General features: G+C 34.4%; 1 protein-coding gene across 2 annotated transcripts; it reads right to left on the bottom strand.

The window, feature by feature from the left end:
* Window positions 1-6,973: 6,973 nt before the first annotated feature.
* LOC145252390 (klaroid protein-like) lies at window positions 6,974-17,489 on the bottom strand. Of its 2 annotated transcripts, none has more exons than XM_080111786.1 (14): window positions 17,332-17,489; window positions 14,171-14,237; window positions 13,053-13,184; window positions 12,668-12,761; window positions 11,672-11,745; window positions 11,098-11,138; window positions 10,940-10,974; window positions 10,460-10,601; window positions 9,736-9,792; window positions 9,325-9,409; window positions 8,877-8,992; window positions 8,284-8,451; window positions 7,524-7,616; window positions 6,974-7,410 (listed from the first exon to the last, which is right to left on the bottom strand). In XM_080111786.1, exons 2-14 carry the CDS (start codon window positions 14,220-14,222, stop codon window positions 7,294-7,296), a joined length of 1,206 nt encoding a protein of 401 aa, XP_079967912.1. In that variant the 5' UTR covers window positions 14,223-14,237; window positions 17,332-17,489; the 3' UTR covers window positions 6,974-7,293. The 2 variants fall into 2 exon arrangements, with proteins under 2 accessions (XP_079967912.1, XP_079967911.1); XM_080111785.1 differs by having other exon boundaries at window positions 6,976-7,410; window positions 14,171-14,244.
* Window positions 17,490-25,416: the final 7,927 nt, after the last annotated feature.

Genomic DNA, 25,416 nt, shown 5'->3' with positions numbered 1-25,416 from the left:
TGATGATAATGACGATGAGGAGTAGGATAGAAATACCAAAAAGAGAAAACACTAACCAGACCTCCACTGGATGTGTGCGAATAGTACTGAGACTTTGAGGAGCTTATTGCCACCCAAATTCCAGTGAAGATCAATGGTCATTGTCAGCAAGAAATCAATGGTAAGCGGCTGTTGCGACAATGCAATGTTATGTGTAATGATTATTAAAAGAGGTGATAAATACTGGAAATCTGAGGAGACTTGCTGTTACTCAGACTCCAGGGAACACCAGCAGTTATTATCTGTGAGTAATTATGGATGATGACGTGTGTGAGAAGTTAAGACCCTAACGATTGGGAAAAGTAAGGTACATAGCTAGTAGCTATGCAGTTTGCATAGCTGGGTAGCCTTCTATATATATAAAAGCGAAAACGTGTGTATGTATGTTGGTTTGTATGTATGTATGTATGTGTGTTTGTATGTCTCGCAAAAACTTTCGACACAGGCCACGTTCGTTGGCTGTTATTTTTGTTTGGGTTTTTCCGATTTTTTAAGAAGTTCTTTACCCCCCCCCACACACACACACACACCTCCAAACACCCTGGCAACGCCGGGTACCTCCACTAGTTAGATATAAAAGGAATATTATAACAATCGAAAATACGTTAATAGTAAAAAAAAAAAAAGGTTTACAATAAACAAAAGCAATGAAAATAGTTTAAAGAATAAACAAAGTTGAACTTTTTACAAACGCAAGAGATTGCTTAAGCAGGAACGGAGATGTTTTGTTATAGCTGAGTTAGCGGAGAGGAGAGCTTCCAGTTACCAGGGAGATTCGCTCGGTCACATGATGACTTTCATTAACACATGATAACTTTCATCCTGGGAGTTAATATGGACGCTACAGCTGAGATGTAAAATCTAGCAAAGAGGTTGCAACTCCGGGGAATATGGGGAACATGAAAATAAAGTTACAGAAATATAAAAAGAAGATATTAGTGTCACTAATTCACATAGAAGCATTTCTTTTATAGCAGTTCAAGTCAAGTACCAAACCGGCATGGATCAAAGGTAACTATCGAACTAAGAGGTATGTCCTCTTTGTCTGTGTGGAGCACAGACAATATGTTTATACACACATTTATTGAACTGTGAAAAAGTATGAAACGCCCACACTCACTCCCACACCTAATCAGTGACAAGATGACAACATTGTATTTTATACATGCATCTCAGAGACATACTACAGATCAACCATCAATCGAGCGGGAAACACTTCAACATTAGAGTAATTTAATTACATGCAATAATTTTAATTCTCTCTTTTGTAAAGAATAAACGAGTAAAACTTTTTTTCCTAGATGTTCGTATATTAAACATTTTGTGACTTAAGAAGAAAGAAGTTGATTTGTTATGGTTTTAATTAGATTTTCAAGTTAAACAAGGTAATGCAATCATCATCATCATCATCATCATCATCATCAGTTTAATGTCGTTTTAACACATTGACATGCGTGTATGGCTTTAAGATTAAATTTCTAAGGAACATATCTCTGGCCAAGTCTTTATTATCCCTCCTTCCCTCAGGTCCATTTTTATCACTTTCTCCTCATTTTTCCTTGGCCTTCCCTTCTAAGCTGAATCATCTGCCTCAACTGTTGTACATCTATTCACTCAATCATGTTCATCTTTTTTTTTCAACGTGGCCATACAACCAAAGTCTACTCTTCTGCACACATCTCCTTATTTCATCTTCCTCCGAGGTCTTCGGATTATAATTTGTGATGTAGATCATATGTTATCAGAGAATTTCATCATCATCATCATCATCATCATTAGCAGCAGCAGCAGCATCAGCATCAGCATCAGTTTAATGTTTAATGTTGACATGCATTGCGTGCCTTTAAGATTAAATTTCTAAGGAACATATCTCTGGCCAAGTCTTTATTATCCCTCCTTCCCTCAGGTCCATTTTTATCACTTTCTCCTCATTTTTCCTTGGCCTTCCCTTCTAAGCTGAATCATCTGCCTCAACTGTTGTACATCTATTCACTCAATCATGTTCATCTTTTTTTTTTCAACGTGGCCATACAACCAAAGTCTACTCTTCTGCACACATCTCCTTATTTCATCTTCCTCCGAGGTCTTCGGATTATAATTTGTGATGTAGATCATATGTTATCAGAGAATTTCATCATCATCATCATCATCATCATTAGCAGCAGCAGCAGCATCAGCATCAGCATCAGTTTAATGTTTAATGTTGACATGCATTGCGTGCCTTTAAGATTAAATTTCTAAGGAACATATCTCTGGCCAAGTCTTTATTATCCCTCCTTCCCTCAGGTCCATTTTTATCACTTTCTCCTCATTTTTCCTTGGCCTTCCCTTCTAAGCTGAATAATCTGCCTCAACTGTTGTACATCTATTCACTCAATCATGTTCATCTTTTTTTTTTCAACGTGGCCATACAACCAAAGTCTACTCTTCTGCACACATCTCCTTATTTCATCTTCCTCCGAGGTCTTCGGATTATAATTTGTGATGTAGATCATATGTTATCAGAGAATTTCATCATCATCATCATCATCATCATTAGCAGCAGCAGCAGCATCAGCATCAGCATCAGTTTAATGTTTAATGTTGACATGCATTGCGTGCCTTTAAGATTAAATTTCTAAGGAACATATCTCTGGCCAAGTCTTTATTATCCCTCCTTCCCTCAGGTCCATTTTTATCACTTTCTCCTCATTTTTCCTTGGCCTTCCCTTCTAAGCTGAATCATCTGCCTCAACTGTTGTACATCTATTCACTCAATCATGTTCATCTTTTTTTTTTCAACGTGGCCATACAACCAAAGTCTACTCTTCTGCACACATCTCCTTATTTCATCTTCCTCCGAGGTCTTCGGATTATAATTTGTGATGTAGATCATATGTTATCAGAGAATTTCATCATCATCATCATCATCATCATTAGCAGCAGCAGCAGCATCAGCATCAGCATCAGTTTAATGTTTAATGTTGACATGCATTGCGTGCCTTTAAGATTAAATTTCTAAGGAACATATCTCTGGCCAAGTCTTTATTATCCCTCCTTCCCTCAGGTCCATTTTTATCACTTTCTCCTCATTTTTCCTTGGCCTTCCCTTCTAAGCTGAATCATCTGCCTCAACTGTTGTACATCTATTCACTCAATCATGTTCATCTTTTTTTTTTCAACGTGGCCATACAACCAAAGTCTACTCTTCTGCACACATCTCCTTATTTCATCTTCCTCCGAGGTCTTCGGATTATAATTTGTGATGTAGATCATATGTTATCAGAGAATTTCATCATCATCATCATCGTCATCATTAGCAGCAGCAGCAGCATCAGCATCAGCATCAGTTTAATGTTTAATGTTGACATGCATTGCGTGCCTTTAAGATTAAATTTCTAAGGAACATATCTCTGGCCAAGTCTTTATTATCCCTCCTTCCCTCAGGTCCATTTTTATCACTTTCTCCTCATTTTTCCTTGGCCTTCCCTTCTAAGCTGAATCATCTGCCTCAACTGTTGTACATCTATTCACTCAATCATGTTCATCTTTTTTTTTTCAACGTGGCCATACAACCAAAGTCTACTCTTCTGCACACATCTCCTTATTTCATCTTCCTCCGAGGTCTTCGGATTATAATTTGTGATGTAGATCATATGTTATCAGAGAATTTCATCATCATCATCATCATCATCATTAGCAGCAGCAGCAGCATCAGCATCAGCATCAGTTTAATGTTTAATGTTGACATGCATTGCGTGCCTTTAAGATTAAATTTCTAAGGAACATATCTCTGGCCAAGTCTTTATTATCCCTCCTTCCCTCAGGTCCATTTTTATCACTTTCTCCTCATTTTTCCTTGGCCTTCCCTTCTAAGCTGAATCATCTGCCTCAACTGTTGTACATCTATTCACTCAATCATGTTCATCTTTTTTTTTTCAACGTGGCCATACAACCAAAGTCTACTCTTCTGCACACATCTCCTTATTTCATCTTCCTCCGAGGTCTTCGGATTATAATTTGTGATGTAGATCATATGTTATCAGAGAATTTCATCATCATCATCATCATCATCATTAGCAGCAGCAGCAGCATCAGCATCAGCATCAGTTTAATGTTTAATGTTGACATGCATTGCGTGCCTTTAAGATTAAATTTCTAAGGAACATATCTCTGGCCAAGTCTTTATTATCCCTCCTTCCCTCAGGTCCATTTTTATCACTTTCTCCTCATTTTTCCTTGGCCTTCCCTTCTAAGCTGAATAATCTGCCTCAACTGTTGTACATCTATTCACTCAATCATGTTCATCTTTTTTTTTCAACGTGCCCATACAACCAAAGTCTACTCTTCTGCACACATCTCCTTATTTAGTCTTCCTCCGAGGTCTTCGAATTATAATTTGTGATGTAGATCATATGTTATCAGAGAATTTTATCCCCAGATATCTACCCCCCCCAAAAAAAAAAAATAAAATAATTGAGTGTTTTTTTTGTAGAAATAAAGAAGTAATTGCATATTAATAGAAAAAAAGTTATCGTATTTTACGTTCAGGGTAAACTCTAAATTATTTTTTAAAAACTATGTTCAAACAATTTTTATTAATCGTATTATTTTGATTCATCGGACTACTGATTTTATCTTGAGTGTGATTAAACCTCCGACTTCTTCAGGTGTATCTTGTCAAACTTGCGAATGTCTCTGTCAAACGGAAGAATTTGGACAGAATTTCAAATGAAACACTTTATTTATTGGGGAAGCAGGTTTTGTTCCGTCAGCTATGACTGTATAGAGGTCCTAAGTAATTCACAAATGTATTTTTCGGTGGTCCATCTTATGGTGATAATGCCCCATCATATGACCTTGTAAAACGCTGGCATCGTGAATTCAAACATGGCCGAAAGTCTGTGGAAACAACTCCCAGACCTGATCGACCCTCTCCTGCCATTGATGAGGCATCTGTCCGTCAAGTTGAGGCTGCCATTTTGGAAGATCAGCACATTACTATTCGCCAAAGAGCCCAAGATGTCATGATTAGTACAGGGTCTGTGGAAACTATCATTCATGACCATTTGCATATGCATAAGGTGTCTGCCAGATGGATTCCCAGGTTGCTCACACCATTCCAGAAGTGAGAACGCGTTCAGTGCTCGAGGATGAATTTGGAAATGTGGCAAGAAGATGAGTCAAAGTTTTTCAAATGACTGATTAGACAGAATGAAACCTAGCTCCATCACTATGATCCAGAGACCAAAGCCCAGTCAATGCAGTGGAAGCACTTGGACTCACCACCTCCAATGAAGGCAAGGGTGCAGCCCTCCGCTGGAAAGGTCATGCTTACAGTCTTCTGGGACCAGGACGGAGTAGTGATGACAGATTTCCTGGAAAAGGGTACCACAATTTCAGGAGCCTATTATGCTTCACTTTTGAGGAAATTAAGGGAGCTATCAAAATCAAGAGGTGGGGCAAGATCAGCAAAGATATACTCCTCCTGCAGGACAACACTCCGGTCCACAACTCACATGTCGCCAGATCAAAAGCATGGGCATGTTGTTATGAAACCCTTCACCATCCTCCCTACTCTCCTGACATTACATCCTCTGACTTTCACCTATTCCCAGCTATGAAGTTGTTTTTGAAAGGAAAGCGTTTCCCAGATGATGCAGCTTTGATTTCTGAAGTAACGTGGTGTTTGGAGGATGGTCTCCAGAGCTGCATAAAACGATGGGAGAAAAGCATAACTCTGGGTGGTTCCTATGTAGAGAAAGACTAATAACTGTGCCAAGTTTCGTTGCTCTACTGCTATGGGAAGTGGATGAGAGGCATTACTTATTGCACACCCCTCGTATAACCTTATGCAGTGTGTATTTTAGTGTATATTGACCTTGCAATATATACAGCATTTAATAGCAACTTTTTCATACGTGTGGATATTTTGGGCCCTGGTAGACCAAGGAAGACGACCTGGCTTGTGTGGGTAAAAAGTCATATAACTGCATGCAACCTGATTGATGTCAACCATTTGCATCAGATGACACAGAGAACAAGGATGAAGCATTGCCTGACGTTTCTCACACTGGAATCTGGGACACACATTGGTTCCATTGTTTGTTGAATTGAATCCAAAGTTTATCATCCAAAGTTGCCATCTATTTCAAAGATTTTAATTATTCAATGAATCTGACTAGGATATCTTGGGCACTAAGACACTTGCAGCATCCTAAATGGCAAAACCTTATGATTATAATAATGATGTAGAAGCAGTAACAAGAAGTTGCTCAAGTATATCAACAATGTGATCAGCATAAATAGTTTTCAAAATAATCGTGTTTGATTATGGTATGACGAATGGATTGCATAAAGAGTATTGGAGCTTTTCAGAGATTTTATTTATTCAATAAATTTGACCGTTCTGCAAGTTATAGTGATTAGTGCTTAAAGAAAGTATGTGTGTAGGAGGAGTAACCGAGACTTACCGGAAACTGAGGCGACATTTGCCATTACATCAGGTGGAATAAATGATGCGGAAGAATGAATAAAGCAGAAGAGAAATCAGTTTGCGATGGGAATGAATTGAAGACAAAAATATCCGAGTTTCAAAAGAAATTTGTTAATATTTTTCGTTTTTCATTTTTTACTTTGCAAGTCGATCTTGTAAACATTTGCACAAAAAAATAGAAGATGCAAAAATTATATTTTAATATTTTTTATATGAAGGTTTATAAAAAAAATTTCAATTATTCAATATTTTTGTTTTCAAATTAAAATTTTAAAAAAATACAAAAAAGAAAAACAACAACTTTTTATTAAAATAAAAAACTTTATTTGAACATGATTTCAGATTTAAAATATTAAAAAAAATATTAAAAGACTAAAAAGAAAAACAACAACTTTTTATTAAGAGTAGAACAGTTTATTTGATCATTTATGAAAAAATACATGAAGATGAAAAATATTTACATTTCAGAATTTCTAAAATAATCAGAACGTATTTACAAATTGATCAATGGATGCAAAACAGAAACTTTTTTTCTGGAGATTCAACAAAATTGAAACAGAAAATAAACGAATTGGAATCTACAGAAAATAAACCATTTGACCAATGAAAAGTATTTACAATCTACCCATAATTGGGAACAAAAAAAAAGTGTATTGGTGGCAAAATTCAAAAGGGCCAGAACAAATTTACATAAATTTACATAAACGATAGTTTACAGACACAGACATGGTCCGATTAAAAAAAAACAACTAAAGACGTACAAAAATCAGTGTAGATTTTTAAGGAGTGTAAGGAACTCCATGTACACGGAAACGATAAAGACAAGTATATTCTGAATTGCCGTGGTTGCTGGAAATCCGAACTTCCACATATTGTGTTGGGTTTGCATTATTCTCCTGAAATAAAATAATGAAAAGTAATTTAGCATTTCACATGGGAAAAATATTAAAATAAAAAGAAAATCTTTATGGAAAATTGGTTAAAAACAAAGAAAACACAGAAACATTACCTGTGTAATAAACTGCTGAATAGGTCTCCCATCATCTTTGTATGTATAGCTGCCTAAATAGACACCTTCATGATCATCTGGACCGGACAGGCTCTATGAGGTGGAAAAAGATGGACCAAGTTTGAAAATCAAAAGAGATTCAGTAAATACTTGCCTGTAAGAAACTTATTCATACATTTTTTTTTCATAAATAGTGTAATATTTTATCATCGCATTAATTAATGAGAAACGAATTACCTCCCTTTATAGTCACTTTTTATGAGTTAAAAATCATTAAATAAATTCCTCTGCAAAAATTTTAAACAACAAAAAATATAGCTGTCTGTTTCCGGTTTCAAATTGGTTATTTTAATTTATACTTTGAAAAAAATTCATGTCGGAAGCAGAGTTTAATTTTTTATATCATAGTTTGTTTGTTTTATTAAAAAATGTGCAAGTTAATTAAAATCTGTTCCTTTTTATCAAAAATTATTCATAAAAGCCAAATAATGTTCATTGAAAAATGTAATATTTAAAAATTAATTCTATTAGCTTCACACATTTCTAAGTTAATTATGAAGCAGAGAAGCGCATAACATTTTCATATTTTATTTTCTTGTTTGTGCATAGAAAAGCAGATAATTTCAAGCAAGACAAGATATGTATTATTGATTCTCAAAAGTTTACATTTGTTATCTATGTCGATATTTTAAAAATGAAACTCCATGTATATATAAGAAAACATTAAATATTAGAAAAACAATAAAACAGATGCACTTACATAAACTGAAAAATCCTTCGGTGCACTCTCGATGTGTCCAGAGGGAGAGATGGATTTAGGAATATGTTCCATGCTGAAGGCAGTGATTTTAATTTTATGTGATAACCGAATCACAAACTTTCCAGTACTGCCTTCAAAAGGCCAACATTCACCGACATTGACATCAGACTAAATCAAGAAATAAAGAAAAAAATAAAATAAACACACAAACACAAAAGCTGTTTTTCTTATTGCGAATATTTTGATGAATGTAACCTCTATCGTTTGTGTGAATCTTTTCAAACATGCAAATCTTTATGTTCCCAATTTTCTAAAGATGTACTTAAAGGTCATAGATCACATCTTTATATAATACAATAAAGAAAAATTAAGTTTTCATAAAAATAGTTTTTTTTACCTGAATTACAGTTCTGTTGGAATTGAATTTAGGTCTAACATCGATAATCCGACGTCATCAATAAAATTTGACTAACAACAAATCTATCCATAAGATCTGATATATAATTATGGGAAATGGGATTAAATAGACAACTACTTCGATTTTTATATGCATTAAAGAAAAATTAAGTTTTCATAAAAGAAAATTATTTTACCTGAATAACAGTGTTGGGGTAATTATATTCATAATAGAGAGGAATACCAAAGATACTGATGAGGGAAGAATACTTTGTAAAAGTCTCTGAACAACGATTAATGATCATACTGCCACCTGAAATAATAAAGAAAAGGATTTTTCAAAAATACATGAAAAAAACCTTTTTTAAATGAATGCAACTCATAATAATATATCAGCTTAAAGTGGATTATTATATAATTTGTCAATATTGATGAATGACAGTGCTATAAAAATAATTGTGTATATGTGGTTTATTAGGGGGCAGATTGATTTTAAATTTGTTTAGTCAAGAATTAGTTTATTGGCTATAATTATTGTATTTATGGTATTTTCTTTAGCTATACTTGAATTATTTTATCACACAACTTAATGACCGGTTCATAATTATCTATGGAGATAAAAACAGGGAAAAATCAAAAACGCACCTCCAGATTCCAAAGCAAAATCTGCCATTGCAGTTTTATCAGCATTCAACTTCATCAGAGCTTCGTCTATCAAAGATCGTAGAAACTGGAAAATTAAAAATGAACATTGTGAAAGTTGTACGCATAATGAAGTTTCATGTTTTACCGAAGGGGAGGGGTTAGTGTAGTGTATGTTCATTCGTTATATATACTAGTCTAGCAAAACTGTGAGGAAAGGGAGAAATGAAGAAATACAATCTTTCTTTAAAGTTATTTAATTGAATTTTTGGTTTTACATATAATTGCTGGAAATTATTTGTTCTTGTTCAGGTCATTTATTATTTGTAAAATATTGTATACTAAAAATATATAAAAGAGCATATATGTACTAATTGTCCCTAGCCGGGGTTGCCTGGGAGTCATATTACTTACGTCTTTGGTTTCCTTTTCTTTTAATAACAGAGCTTCCTTTATCAAGAATCGTACAAACTGGAAAATTAAGAAATTAACATTTTTTTATCAAGTGAAATTAAATAGGACAAAGTTTGGACATTTTTATTTCTGTATTAATGATAGTGTGTCTTTTATTGTCACATATTATCAGTGACATTTGGTATCTTTAATCCTGTAGGTTGAGTTTCCAGTGTTTGAGTGAACCCAAAATATAAAACTAATGTATAATGTCCATTGAATACAAATATATATGTGGATAACAACAGGATTTTATATATATATATATATATATATATCTATCTATATATATGTGGATATATATATCTATCTATATATATGTGGATAACAAACAATATATGTATATATATATATATATATATGTGTGTGTGTGTGTGTGTGTGTGTGTGTGTGTGTGAACAAATTATATGTATTAAAATTTTTTTAATCCTTGCATCCTAAATTATCTTACAGAGAATTTAAATCGAGTGATTGGTTGCAAATCTAATTTTACAAATTTCAAATTCACAGGAATTGACATAAAACAATGCCAGACAAGCACAATATCTGCCTCATATTGCCCCCCACCTCTATCCCAATATTCCACTTTTTAAATCAATTCATAGCAACTGTTTTTTGCATTCTTACCATTCCAACATCAAAAATGACCAAAAATGAAAGTAAATTGAATTCCGATTAAATTTACCTTTGGCAGACTTGCATGAATGTCTTCTTTGACATCAGAACGAATGTGATTGAATCCAGCAAGAAAATCAGAACGAAGAGAATTTTGAAGAGATTTTTTGATTGTCATTTCATATTTGTTCTCAAAACTTATTGAACTTTGGCTGCAAAAGAAAAATTATTCAAGTTGAAGTTAATCGTTGTAAAAGAAGTGGAATTTTTATTCTTGCAAAATGTTACAATTGATAACCTCATTTTTTTTAAAGGAAATATAGTTGGGAAATCAAGAAACAAATTATATTGATGGATCACATAGTTTATTTTTTTAATAAAAAATTCAATTTAGTGGCTAAACTACAAGCATCGATCTCATGCAGCCATCTTGAAACCAGTTTGAAGGAATAAAGGAGATAACTCTAAATAATTCAAACTATTCTGGGAAGTAAATTTCAATTTATTTATGCACTAGAAAAAGAAAAAAAATGTGAAAAATCAAACTCACCTGTTTAATGATTTTCCTAAATTTGTATTCAAACACTGAAAAAAAATTAAAATTATTAGTCGGTGAATTTGAGTTTTTACTAAGAAATAAAACATGGAGAAAAACGGGAAGAGCAAATCCAGTGGGGGGTGGGGATAAAGAGAATTGGATGTTCTTACCTCAGATTTTCCTGGGTATTGTGACATATTCGATAGGCCAGCTGCAAAAGAGAGAAAAAATAACAAGATGGATAAAAACATATACGTGATCCTCTTCTTCATAAAAGGAAATTATACCAAAGGTAGCAGTTCACCCAAAACTTGAAAAAATCACCTATAACTGGAGGCTATTCACTCATAACTAGAGGTAATTCACCCATAACTGGAGGTAGTTAACTAATAACTTGAGGTAATGTACCTATAACATGAGGTAGTTCACCTATAACCTCTTATGCAACATTTTCATTTGCTACTAAGATCTAAGAGTGCATCTCACAATTCAATATAATGTCAAAAATTATAGTTTTTTATGATGAAAAATTCCTGCAACAAACTCAAAAGTACAAAACGAAAAATACAGTAATCATCCAAATTGATAAATATTTCAACAGATTTGCTAAATTGTGATTCTTGTTTTTTAATTTACAATTAGGTTAGTCAGATTATTCTCACTATGTTCATCTTTGCTCCAAGTATAACTTTTATAATGACTCGATAGATGTCAAAACATGTCACAAGAAAAAGCAATACTTACAAATGATCCACAATCCACTGAGCAGCAGCAAAATAAATATGGGTAGACGACGGGTAAGTCGACCAGAAGTAACACTGTCAACAAGATGAGAGACATGATTAGACATATATATATATATATATATATATATATATATATATATACCAGCATTCCGCCTAGCATTACCCGATTACAAAATATGTTTTAATACAATGGTATTTTGAAGACCCAAAATTGACAAAGTAGTTTGTGAAAGATCATTCCACAGACAAAGTCACTTTTATAATAATTAGCATGACCTGAGGAAATTCCACAGCAGACTTTTTCATATGTAATATATTGATGTTGGCATTCTGTGGTTGTTCAGCATAAATGAAGCCGCCCTGGTATTATTGTAGTTTTGTGTTAAAACTGCAAAAGTATTTATTTAAACTAGCAGGGACCCCTGGTAACTATATATATATATGTATATATATATATATATATATATATATATATATATATATATATATATATATATATATATATATATATATATGTATATATGTATGTGTGTGTGTGTGTGTGTGAGAGAGAGAGAGAGAGAGAGAGAGAGAGAGTAAGTTGTGTTCTTTCAGCTATAATCGAAACCAAAACTAAAACTCATAAAGAATTCTTCATAAAATTATTTATTACAAATAGTGGAAAGTTATAACGCTTAAACGACAGTTATTCCCAAGAAAAAAGTTGTAAGCATGACAAAGAAAATAACACACACGCAATCGTATTAATATATAGATGAATCTTAACCAAAAATTTGTGAACGTTTCAAGTTTTAACACACTGTACACTTGTTTCTAGCACACACACAATAAGTTATCATGAAAATGTTAAAAATTCAAACTGTGTATTATCTGTTTCGAACCAAAGAAAGTATTTATCTTTAGAGTTTAGAAAGGAAATAAAGAAAGGGGGAAAAATTTTACGTCGATTTTTAAACATTTAATTTAACAAAACCTGTTTAGTGTTTATACTTACATTAAAGTTATGTCTGCACAGAAACGTTTTGCACCTGCCTTAAAGCCTTCATTGGATATGGGGGTTGACTTCACATTTCTGTAACGTCTGTTTTCTGAAGAAATTTTAAAATATAAACATTTCAGCTAAAAATCAATTTTATCGAAACTTATGTGCTGTTTTAATAAATCAAATTAAATATTAATTTTTTTTTTTTTGTCATTTTATAAAACAACTACATGAGAAAAAAAGTTTAAATTTTGTTTAAATATTTTTTGGATACATATAAGGATGTTTCGTATTTTTAATTGCCAACAGTTTTTATTCCATGACCCTAAATCTCGAGTATTTTGTTAATGTCTAAATAGAAATGCAATATAAATTGCTGACTTTTTCAGCCACTTACCAATTATGTCAAATCTATCCATTAGATATTCACCAGCTGATTCTAATTTAGCTGCAGCAGATGCCATCCTCTGAGCCATTAATATTTCTTGGGATGAGGAGATGCTCCTTACATTTCTATAATTTCTGTTTTCTGAAGAAATTTAAAAATAAAAACATTTCAGTTCAAAATTAATTTTGTAAGAATGTACATGTTAACCCCTCCCCATTTTGTCCTAAAAAGATTTCAAAGAACATAATGCCGTGTTTGGTTTCTGTCTTGGCTCTAACTCACTATTCAGTTGGTTTTATTCTTTGTTTATAGAGTCTGATGTCGGAAGAATGAGTTTGGCATGTGGATGTATTTGTAGACACCTTTCGTGACGATAATTTTAGCAATTTTGTTAATTTCTCACTTGGAGCCACTTTTTTTGCACAAAAAATGTAATTGATTTTTTTTTTTAGAATTTGCTTTTGTAGCATGGCTTGTTTCTTTTCATTCACACAATTAGTCAATAAATCTACAGGATTGGAAGACAAGTCAATCTAATACAATCTAATATCGCTTTTGTTAGAAATAAATTCTTGAATAATGTTGTGAAATTCTACGCAAACATAGAAAACAAGCTAATTTTTTTAGAAGTTGATTATCTTATAAACCAAACTAATTAAAGAATTTAAGTTTTCAAATTAATAATATCACTTTTGGGTAAGCATTAAAAATTGTATTTTGAGTTAAAATCTATTTAGCATTTCACATGTAACTTGAGAAAAACATGCTTGAAATGTGTCACCATTATGGTGAATTGAATTAAATTCACTCGCCATTTTATTTTGATTTTGCTTTAACGCTTATCCTCTAATAAACTACAATTTTTTTCCTCTAATTTTATTTTCATTTAATCAACACAAATAATTGAAAAATATTTTTATTATTATAATTAGTAGTTGTAATAGCAGAAGCAGTAGTAATAGTAATAGTTGTAATAGTGACATTTATTATATTAAAGCAGCAGTAGTAGTAGTAGTAGTAGTAGTAGTGTTTATGCAATTTATATTTATTTAAAAAAACTATTGTTTTCATATAATGTTTTTTATTTGTTACTTGTTAACAGGAATCAACTCTTTGCAAAGATTTACCTGAATAAACAATCCTTTGTGTTCGAGGTCTTAACCAATAAGAATGAGGCATGTTGGCTCTTGATCCCTAAAAACTGAAAAATAAGGAGAAAGAAACGACATTATTAATAAAGAAAAGCAAAATCTATATATACAACGTTGATTCTTTATCGCTCTAAAATTGATATTAAAAACACACTTTTTCTATTTAAAAAATTATTAAAACAAACTTCTTAATATATTCAGTCATCTATTTTTTAAGGTATGTGAACTTTATTTTCGACCTGAACACAAGAACTTTATTTTCGACCTGAACACAAGAACTTTATTTTCGACCTGAACACAAGAACTTTATTTTCGACCTGAACACAAGAACTTTATTTTCGACCTGAACACAAGAACTTTATTTTCGACCTGAACACAAGAACTTTATTTTCGACCTGAACACAAGAACTTTATTTTCGACCTGAACACAAGAACTTTATTTTCGACCTGAACACAAGAACTTTATTTTCGACCTGAACACAAGAACTTTATTTTCGACCTGAACACAAGAACTTTATTTTCGACCTGAACACAAGAACTTTATTTTCGACCTGAACACAAGAACTTTATTTTCGACCTGAACACAAGAACTTTATTTTCGACCTGAACACAAGAACTTTATTTTCGACCTGAACACAAGAACTTTATTTTCGACCTGAACACAAGAACTTTATTTTCGACCTGAACACAAGAACTTTATTTTCGACCTGAACACAAGAACTTTATTTTCGACCTGAACACAAAAACTTTATTTTCGGCCTGAACACAAGAACTTTATTTTCGACCTGAACACAAGAACTTTATTTTCGACCTGAACACAAGAACTTTATTTTCGACCTGAACACAAGAACTTTATTTTCGACCTGAACACAAGAACTTTATTTTCGACCTGAACACAAGAACTTTATTTTCGGCCTGAACACAAAAGAAAAACAGGTACCAATGTTACAGTCAGACAACAGAAACCATTTCTTCAGAATGCTGATATCATAGAATTCTGTCCTTCATATTTATCTTCATCAACAATATTTAGAGCAGTGTTTTTAATTGGAGAGGGGGGGCAGTGTTTTCGGTTGTAGTGGTGAGGGAAATTGGCAACAATAATAAAAATAGGATCAAAGGCCACAAAAAATACAGTGTGCATCACTTAATCTTACTGAAAGGTAGTGATGGGACATTCCAATATCTTTTTCTGATACCGTTACGATTCCGATACAATTACCGATTCCGATTCTGTATGAATCTCTAAATATTTAACTACAGAGTTGCTATTTATCCTGATTACAATAAAAACATGTGTTAAATGTGCGGATATTTTCTCAGACATAAACTTACACTTGTGCGAATGATCTATAAATTTTAGTTTAAACAAAATAAAATAAGATGATTGTGAAGCAAACAAATAATGTATAAAACTATGTTCTAAACTACACCGTATCCAATTAGCATGCAGCATTTGGTAAAAACGTGCAATCGTGCAGGTTAACAAATCACTGCAACCAATGAGGAGAACTTCATGCATATCAGACGATTGTGAAGCATAACTTTGGTGAGTTTTATGTAGAAATAAACAAATAATGTATAAAAATATCAACTTTCGATAGGATCTTCATGTCAACATCTTTAGGTTTTTGTACTAATCGTTTACTATTTTTTACTTTTTACATTTTTTAATTTAAAAATATAAAATATTTTTATTTCAATAAACAAGCAATAGTAAAATCTAAAAATAAAACCAAATAATATCTGTAAGTCACGTAAATACGAGAAATATGCAAAAGAATTTTAGTGAATAATTTATTTCAATAAATTTTTAACTTTATTTTAATTTATTACACTTTTTTTATTATCAAATATTTAAAAGAAATTATTAAGTGCCTTTTTTTGTTCCAAACCATTATTAATCATATTTACACATACAATATTTTATCCGATAATTGAATGCTCGTGCAAGACAATTATATATTAAAATGCATTTTAAATAAAATCACTATAATGTAATTACGTGTCATGTCGAAATTAGTAAAAATTCACCCAAAAAACTTTGTTATTCCACATCCACCATTTTCTAATTTGAAATACTGATAGTTAACAGAAAACAAGGGAGATAAATCAGTTTGCCATACAGATTTGGTTACAATAGAAAAAACTCATAAAACTGCATTACAACAATACCTTGAAATACGAATTTAATTCATTCCATGACCACTAACACATCTAAAAAATCGCATCTCAAAACAATTTTTCTCATTTGAATAAAAACAGACAGAATTAATCCATTCAAAGGTTAAGAAATTTATGCATCACAAGCTAAAATTATGCTTGAATTACACTAAAAAATCACTAAAGAAAGATAAATACAAAAGTAATGACACAGAAATTAAAATATAATAATAAATATTAATAAAAACAAAAACAAGATAGAATAGTACTCAACACCTTGGTGAGTGCCAGTGTTAGAGATGTACACAAGGAGGTGGGGAGAGAAGCAAGGCTACCACACACACACACACACACACACACACACACACACACACACACACACACAAACACACACACACACACACAATATGGCAACTAAAAAGGGCCAAGATTATACACGAATACAAACTAAGATAGATGCAATTCTCTACGCGAGATACGCCCCAAAATGGAGCACTGTTACTACATCTGAGCAGGAGCTTCTCGGCGTACCCTATCCAGCCTTGATAGAGTTCAAAACTATCTTTGAAACCTAGTAGGTGATGCTATTTTCTTTTTCCTGCAGCCTCTTTCACACAGAAGACATGTTGCAAGCATGTCTCTGCCCTTCTATTATTTTCATGGTAAGTGCTCGTTTGAACTTCAATCTATGGTCCCCTTTTGCCAAACTTTCACAAAAAACACTCAACTAGCTACAACCTTTATATGCCATATCCCTTATATAGTGTTATAGCAGCAAAAACCCTCAAGAAGCATTTCTTCCTGTCCCCTAGACGCAATAGCTTATCAACTTAAGAGGAAAAATAGATAGAAATAGAGTCCGAAAGAGTGTTTATAGCAACTCTCCCGTTTCGTTTTTATGGCTGGGCAACGCAAGATAATTATGTTTGTGTCAAATAAAATACACTTTTAATGCAGGAAAAAAAGATCCTTACCTGTAGATCCTTATTTACTCTTTCTGTATGATGATAGGATGTGACACAAGGTCGTCAAAAAGATATTCAGCTTCTCAAAAAGGGAGACTTATTGATCTATATCTATCAGTATGTCACTAAAACTTTGTTTGGCGTTGCTGACTTGTTATCGTGCACAATGAAGAATGAGTGGCAATTGTTAAAAGATTTCCCTTTATATAAAGAATGGTAGTTGACAAAATTCTTTTATGACGTCACAGAAAAATGATTTTTTTTCTATTGACATTAAATGGTAAGGAAAAAATCTTTTATGACGTCATAAAAGGATAACTTTTCTATTTAGATAGATATGTAAGAAAACAAAAATCTTTTATGACGTCACAAAACGATATTGTACCTATTTATTATTGTAATCTACTAAAAAAGCTGATAGATAACTCATGACATAAAGGTCAAAGGTCGTATTTTTTTACACAGTGATCACCACTTATCAAGGCCCGGGAGCCACTCAGTTATAAGGGTTATTGAAAGTACAGTACGTTAGTGTGGAGATTTGATGAAGTGTTTACTTAAGGGGGCGGTTCATTAGGAATTTGTTTACGTTGGACTTGAAGACATCCAGGTTGTAGTCATGTGGGAAGCAGGCACACGGAACAGAGGTCCACAGGCGTGCAGTTCTAAGAAAGAAGCTTTGTTCATGGAATCTACATTTTGATTTAGGCACAGATAAAGAGTGGGGAAAATTTTTCACAGTGGATTAAGCTAGACGGATGTGTTTCGTGAAAGATTGGCGAAGGGGGACCAGAGATTGGAGTTCAGACGAGCACCTGCCATGGACATAATGATAAAACAAGGATAGACTTGCAACGTCTCTTCTGTGGGAGAGAGGTTGCAGGGTAGAGAAAAGGGCATCCCCCACTAAGTCACGAAGTCTATTTTGTACTCTGTCAAGGCAGGATAGGCTGTTTTTAGCAGCTCCTGCCCAGATATGGCGGCAGTATTCAGTTCTTGGACGTACTTGGCTTTTATATAGATAGAGAATTGCATCAGTAAGTGAGATATCTTCTGGAGCGGTAGAAGGATCCCACCATCTTTCCAGCGACCTTGGCAACAGACTTGATGTATGTGTTCTATTTCAGATCAGGAGTAAAGGACAAACACAGAAGCTTGTCAAAACATGGGGTTTCTCCTAGACGAGAGCCATCCATTTCAATAATAATAATTATAATATATATATATATATATATATATATATATATATATATATATATATATACATATATATATATATATACTGTAATGCTCCCTATCTTAGGTTGAGAATATTGGGCAATGATGTACAAATTACCCTTAGTGTATGAAGTCATGCTCTTTTTGTAAACAAATTAACATTGGGTATTTGGAAATCGTCAAAACATTGTTAATTCACTACCCGCATAGTAGCTACCGAATAGCGCAACTGTTAGAAGTTCCGACTGTTATATGGATGGTTGGGTTTCGATCTTTGCTTGAGGTAGTTGCTTGTCTAGCAGTAGTGATGAGCTATGATACAGCGAAATAGTGCTGTATGTGGATGACATGTATATATATATATATATATATATATATATATATATATATATATATAAGACAAATTAAATGCTAACAAAAAATTTAAATTACGGTTTGAGCAAGCAAGTAAAATAAAAATATAGAACTGCATGAAATTAAAACTTTGAAAATTACAATGTATGAAAAAGTGCAATTTTCAAAGTTTTCATTTTTATATTTGCTATTATTTCCTGTGAAGGATAAACATTTTTTAAAATCCACATAATTATTCTTTATATCTATTGAACTTAATGTTCCATGTTTACGCACTTATCAGTGTAAAACGAGACACTTCCTTCCAGTCATGAGTTTCGGACATCTCTCCTTCACTCTTTCTCTCTCTCTCTCTCTCTCTCTCTCTATATATATATATATATATATATATATATATATATATATATATATATATATATATAAATAATGTGCTACATATTCTCCCCCCCCCCACAAAAAATCTTTAAAAAATACAAAAAAAAAACTACATAAAAGAATAATAAAATTATTTTTATTCTATTTATTTCCTCAACCGTCACTTCATTTTACCTTTTTTTTTATTTTAATGTGTCATTTTTATAAGGACGGATTTTTAAGACAAGTATAATCACCTCAATATAACAAGAATTACTCGTGAGTATAAGTAATGAATATATATTCCCTACCAAATAACTCTGTCAATCTATATTTTACTAAATATGTGTTGCCTACCTTTTAGTGATTCGTGAGGAAAGAACACCTTTAAAATTCAAACATGTACATCTGATTTCAATGCAATTTAAACCATATATACAATGGTCGTTGTAAAAGTAAGGCTTCTTTTTTTTTAACTCATGAATTAAAACGTTTGATTTTTCAGAGCATACTTTGTCAATAAAATAATTGACGCCACTCTGAAATCCACAAACTCATCTCCTAACTGTTGACATCAACTGCATCGACTTCAAAAAAGTTCAACAGCCGCTGTTGAATATTGATCAGGTCAATTTTTCTGCATGGAGAAATTCAATGATATCTTTTCTTTTGACCTACCTTTTTTTTTTTTTTTTTTTTTTTTTTTTACACAGTGATCACCACTTATCAAGGCCCGGAAGCCACTCAGTTATAAGGGTTATTGCAAGTACATTACGTTAGTGTGGAGATTTGATGAAGCGTTTACTTAAGGGGGCGGTTCATTAGGAATTTGTTAACATTAGACTTGAAGACATCCAAGTTGTAGTCCGGAGGGAAGCAGGCAGACGGAACAGAGTTCCACAGGCGTGCAGTTCTAAGAAAGAAGCTTTGTTCATGGAATCCGCGCCTCGATTTAGGCACAGATATAGAGTGGGGGAAATTTTTCACAGTGGATTCAGCTAGACGGGTGTTTTTCGTGAAAGATTGGCGAGGGGGGACCAGGGATTGGAGTTCAGACGAGCACCTGCCATGAAAATAACGATAAAACAAGGATAGGCTCGCAACGTCTCTTCTGTGGGAGAGGGGTTGCAGGGTAGAGAAAAGGGCATCCCCCACTAAACCACGAAGTCTACCTTGCACTCTGTCAAGGCATGATAGGCTGTTTTTGGCAGCTCCTGCCCAGATATAGCAACAGTATTCCATCCTTGGACGTACTTGGCTTTTATATAGATAGAGAATTGCATCAGTAGTGAGATATCTTCTGGAGCGGTAGAAGGATCCCACCATCTTTCCAGCGACCTTGGCAACAGACTTGATGTATGTGTTCCATTTCAGATCAGGAGTAAAGGTCAAACCCAGAAGCTTGTCAAAACACGGGGCCTCACCCAGACGAGAGCCATCCATCACAATTGATGCCAGCTGGGGATCAGAGCGTTGATGATGTAAGGATAGGAGTTTGGTTTTGGATGCATTAAAGGTAACTAGCCACAACTTCCCCCACTGAAACACGCGCTCGAGATCAGAGGAGAGAGAATCAGAGAGAACTTCATCATTTACAGCCTTTGATGTGTCGTGTCATCAGCATAGATGTCAACGAATGATTTAAGTATGTGTTTAGGGAGGTCATTGATGTAGATCAGGAAGAGAGTTGGGCCCAGGATTGAGACCTGAGGGACTCCAGCATTTATATTGCAGGCCTCCAATTTTTGTCCATCGACCACTACTCTTATGAGCCTATCGGAGAGAAATGATTTAATGATTGAGAAAACATTTCCAGTTATACCGTAGCTGGAAATCTTGTGAAGTAGACCCTTATGCCATACCTTGTCGAAGGCCTTTGATATGTCAAGAGCAATTGCCCTAGAAAGGAAGCCTTTGTCAAGAGATTCACTAATCCTGTGGGATATAACCGTCAGCACATCTGCGGTAGATCTTGCAGAGCGGAAACCATATTGTGTGTCACTAAGAAGGTTATTCCTGCTGAGGTGGTTGACTATTTCTCTATTTAATATTGATTCCAGCAACTTACTCATAACACAGAGAAGACTTATTGGTCTGTACTGAGAGGGAGATGACTTATCACCTGAATTCTTAAATACAGGGCAAACTGATGAGGTCTTCCAGGGGGTCGGAAAGCACTTCTCCTTAAGGCAGCGCTTAAATAGTTTCGTAAGTATGGGAGCAAGTTCTGGTTGAAGCTTTTTTAACACTATAATTGGGATGCCATTAGGGCCAGTTGCTTTACCGGAATCTAGGTTTTTTATAAGCTTGGCGACCTCATGCACGGATATTTGTATGTTACCTAGCTTGTTCTGTGTTATAGGAGGAAATATGGAGAGTTGATGGCCTTCGTCGCATAGGGTAGAATTAGCTGCAAAGTTCTTTGCAAATAGTTTGGCCTTGTCTGACGCTGACGAGATGACCTCTGGTCCATTGATAATGGTTGGGATAGAATGCACACTTCTGTTCAGGATCCTATTTGTTATTTGCCAAAACTGGTGGGAACCAAGCTGCTGATCAGCTACCTTGGATTTAACAGACTGGGCATATAGCTCTCTTGCATTTTTTATTACTCTTTTACAGTGGTTGCTGGCAGTCCTGAAAGCAGCTTTAGTCTCAGTGCATCTATTACGTTGGTAGTTATGGAAAAAGTGCATCTATTACTATTACTACTTACTATTACTATTATTATAGCTATGGAAAAAGTGATTTCTGTGCGCGATAGCAGTAGCACATTCTGGGGAGAACCATGGCTGGCTGTTAGGTTTTTGTTGGAACCTCCATAACAGGGGTTGTTTTAATTAGAGTCTCACACTGTCAATATCTACAACAGAGATATAAAACTTTCAGGTTATGAATGCATCAGTTCAGTCACCATAACAATGCAGTTTGCAATCGTTTCTCATCTATTCAGGCAGAATTTAACAATAGGAGGCATTTCTTTCTGAATACCCCTCGTTTAAGATATTAATTCACAGAATTTTCCAACATTTCATTTTTTCCGCCTATATTGAGAAGCAAAACGGGAGGGGAGGCAGTAAAACCAAAGGCAGTAAAATATTATGAAAATAGTACAAAATTACATGGAAATAATCCTCATTCAATCCCGAACGATGCCAGGTTTTCCTGTTAGTTAATTAAAAAATGGTGCTTCGTGATGAAGATGTTTCTGTATTTTTAAATATTTGAAAAATAAAATCTTTAATTTAAAAAAAATATTTTAATTCTATTTATTTCCTCAACCGTCACTTCATTTTACTTTTTTTATTTTTGTTGTTATTTTTGTTGGTCATTTTTATGAGGTCGGATTTTTTAAAGACAAGAATAATCACTCCAATATAACAAGAATTACTAGCGAGTATAAGTAATCTATATATCTATAAAAGTGAAAATATGTGTGTCTGTCTGTGTACATTTCTCTACCAAATAACTCTGTCAACTTTCGGCCTAGAAACTCGAGATTTAGCATAAGGAGCATTGAAATTTGGGGAGATCTTTTTCATCCGTTTTCGTCTAGAAATTTGAACGCCAAAAATTTGGATTTAACGTTGGTAATCTCTACCAAACTCCTCTGTCAATTCTGGGTCTAAACACTTGAAATTTTAGATGTTGGTTACCTGAGTCAAATTTTTTAATACGTGGGGCGTGCAAAAAGTAAAGCCCCTGACCCACTTCCAGTTATCTGATGAAATTTTGCATGTGTAATGATTTATATATCTCTACGGGTTATGTGGCAAATTACAGCTCTGAACTAATTGTGGTTTCTGTTTTACAGGTGTTTGAACTGAGTCAGGTGTGAAATGGAGCATGTTGAATGTCGAGCAGTTATCTGGTTTTTGCATTTGAAAGGACGCACACCACAGGAGACTTTTGATGAAATGAAAGAAACTTATGGTGATAATGCCCCATCATATGACCTTGTAAACGCTAGCATCGTGAATTCAAACATGGCTGGCAGTCTGTGGAAACAGCTCCCAGACCTGGTCGCCCCGCTTCTGCCATTGATGAGGCATCTGTCTGTCAAGTTGAGGCTCCTATTTTGGAAGATCGGCGCATTACTATTCGCCAAATAACCCAAGATGTCAAGATTAGTACAGGGTCTGTGCAAACTATCATTCATGACCATTTGCATATGCATAAGGTGTCTATCAGATGGATTCCCACGTTGCTCACACCATTCCAGAAGTGAGAATGCGTCGAGTGCTCGAAGATGAATTTGGAGATGTGCCAAGAAGATGAGTGAAAGTTTTTCAAAAGACTGATTACACAGGATGAAACCTGGGTCCATCACTATGATCCAGAGACCAAAACCCAATCAATGCAGTGGAATCACTTACGCTCACCACCTCCAAATAAGGCAAGGGTGCATCCCTCCGCTGGCAAGGTCATGCTCACAGTCTTCTGGGACCAGGATGGAGTAGTGATGACAGATTTCCTGGCAAAGGGTACCACAATTACAGGAGCCTATTATGCTTCACTTTTAAGGGAATTAAGGGAAGCTATCAAAATCAAGAGGCGGGGCAAGATCAGCAAAGATATACTCCTCCTGTAGGACAACGCTCCGGTCCACAACTCGCATGTTGCACGATCAGAAGCACAGGCATGTTGTTATGAAACCCTTCACCATCCTCCCTACTCTCCTGACCTTGCACCCTCTTACTTTCACCTCTTCCCAGCCATGAAGTTGTTTCTGAAAGGAAAGCGTTTCCCAGATGATAAAGCCTTTATTTCTGAAGTCATGTCGTGGTTGGAGGACAAACCTGGGGTGTTCTACAAAAACGGTCTCCAGAGCTGCATCAAACGATGGAAGAAATGCATAACTCTGGGTTGTTCCTATGTAGAGAAAGACGAATAACTGTGCTAAGTTTCGTTGTTGTAACCTCCGAACTTCTTAACATGTATTTTGTCGAACTTGGCAATGTTTCTTTGAACTCGGAAATGTGGACGGAACATTGAGCGGAACCCTTTAATTACTTCACAGGCATAGCATGCACTTGTTCCGTCAGCCATGATTGGATAGATGTCCTAAGTAATTCACAATTGTATTTTTCAGCCGCCCACACTAAGACTTGAACCTTCAACCTTCAAGAGAATATCACTTGCACAATTGATTTCGCCAAGTACTCTAACCACTGCACCATGGGTCCTTCTGGAAAATCAATTATAAAAGTGATATTCTTCTGAAGGGTGAAGGTTCAATCCTCAGTGTGGGTCACCGAAAAATACATTTGTGAATTACTTACGACCTCTATACAGTCCTGGTTGATGAAACAAAAGCCTGAAGGGTGAGCTTCTTATTTCTGCCAATCAACCACTACTCTCATGAACCTATCAAAGAGAAATGATTTAATAATTGAGAAAACATTTCCAGCTATACCGGAGATGGAGATCTTGTGAAGTAAACCTTTATGCTATACTCTATCAAAGGCCTTTGATATGTCAAGAGCAATTCCCTAGAAGGGTTACCTCTGTCGAGAGATTCACAAATCCTATGAGATACAACTGTAAGCACATTTGCTGTAGATCTAGCAGAACAGAAACAATATTACATGTCACTAAGAAAGTTATTTTTGCTGAGATGGTTGACTACTTCTGTATTTAAAACAGATTCCAGAAACTTACCCATGATGCACAGGAGACTTATTGGCTTGTACTGAGATAGAGATGACCAATCATCTGAAATCTTAAATACATGACAAAGTGATGAGATTTTTCTGGGTGATGTCAGGGCCAGTTGCTTTAAGGTTTTTGATTAGCTTGGCAACATCACGCACAGATATTTGTATGTCACATAGCATGTTTTCTGGTACAGGAGGAAAATTGGTTGGCGGCATTGGTTAAAAAGTGTAGAATCAGCTGCAAAGTTCTTGGCAAAGAGTTTGGATTTGTCTGATTCTGACGAGATTACCTCAGGTCCATTGATGATAGTTGGGATAGAGCACACGCTTCTGTTAAGGACCCTGTTTTCTATTTGCCAAAACTGGTGAGAACCAAGCCGCTGCTCAGCTACTTTAGACTTGACAGACTGTGCATACACCTCTCGCGTTTTTTATTACTTTTTTTCAGTGGTTACTGACAGTCCTGAAAGAGGCTTTAGTCTCAGTACATTTCTTACGTTGGAAATAATGG

Source organism: Euprymna scolopes, chromosome 29 (genome assembly GCF_053919585.1).
Source record: "Euprymna scolopes isolate OS-2025 chromosome 29, ASM5391958v1, whole genome shotgun sequence".
Lineage (NCBI taxonomy): Eukaryota > Metazoa > Mollusca > Cephalopoda > Sepiida > Sepiolidae > Euprymna > Euprymna scolopes.
This window is presented reverse-complemented; position numbering and strand designations above follow the sequence as displayed.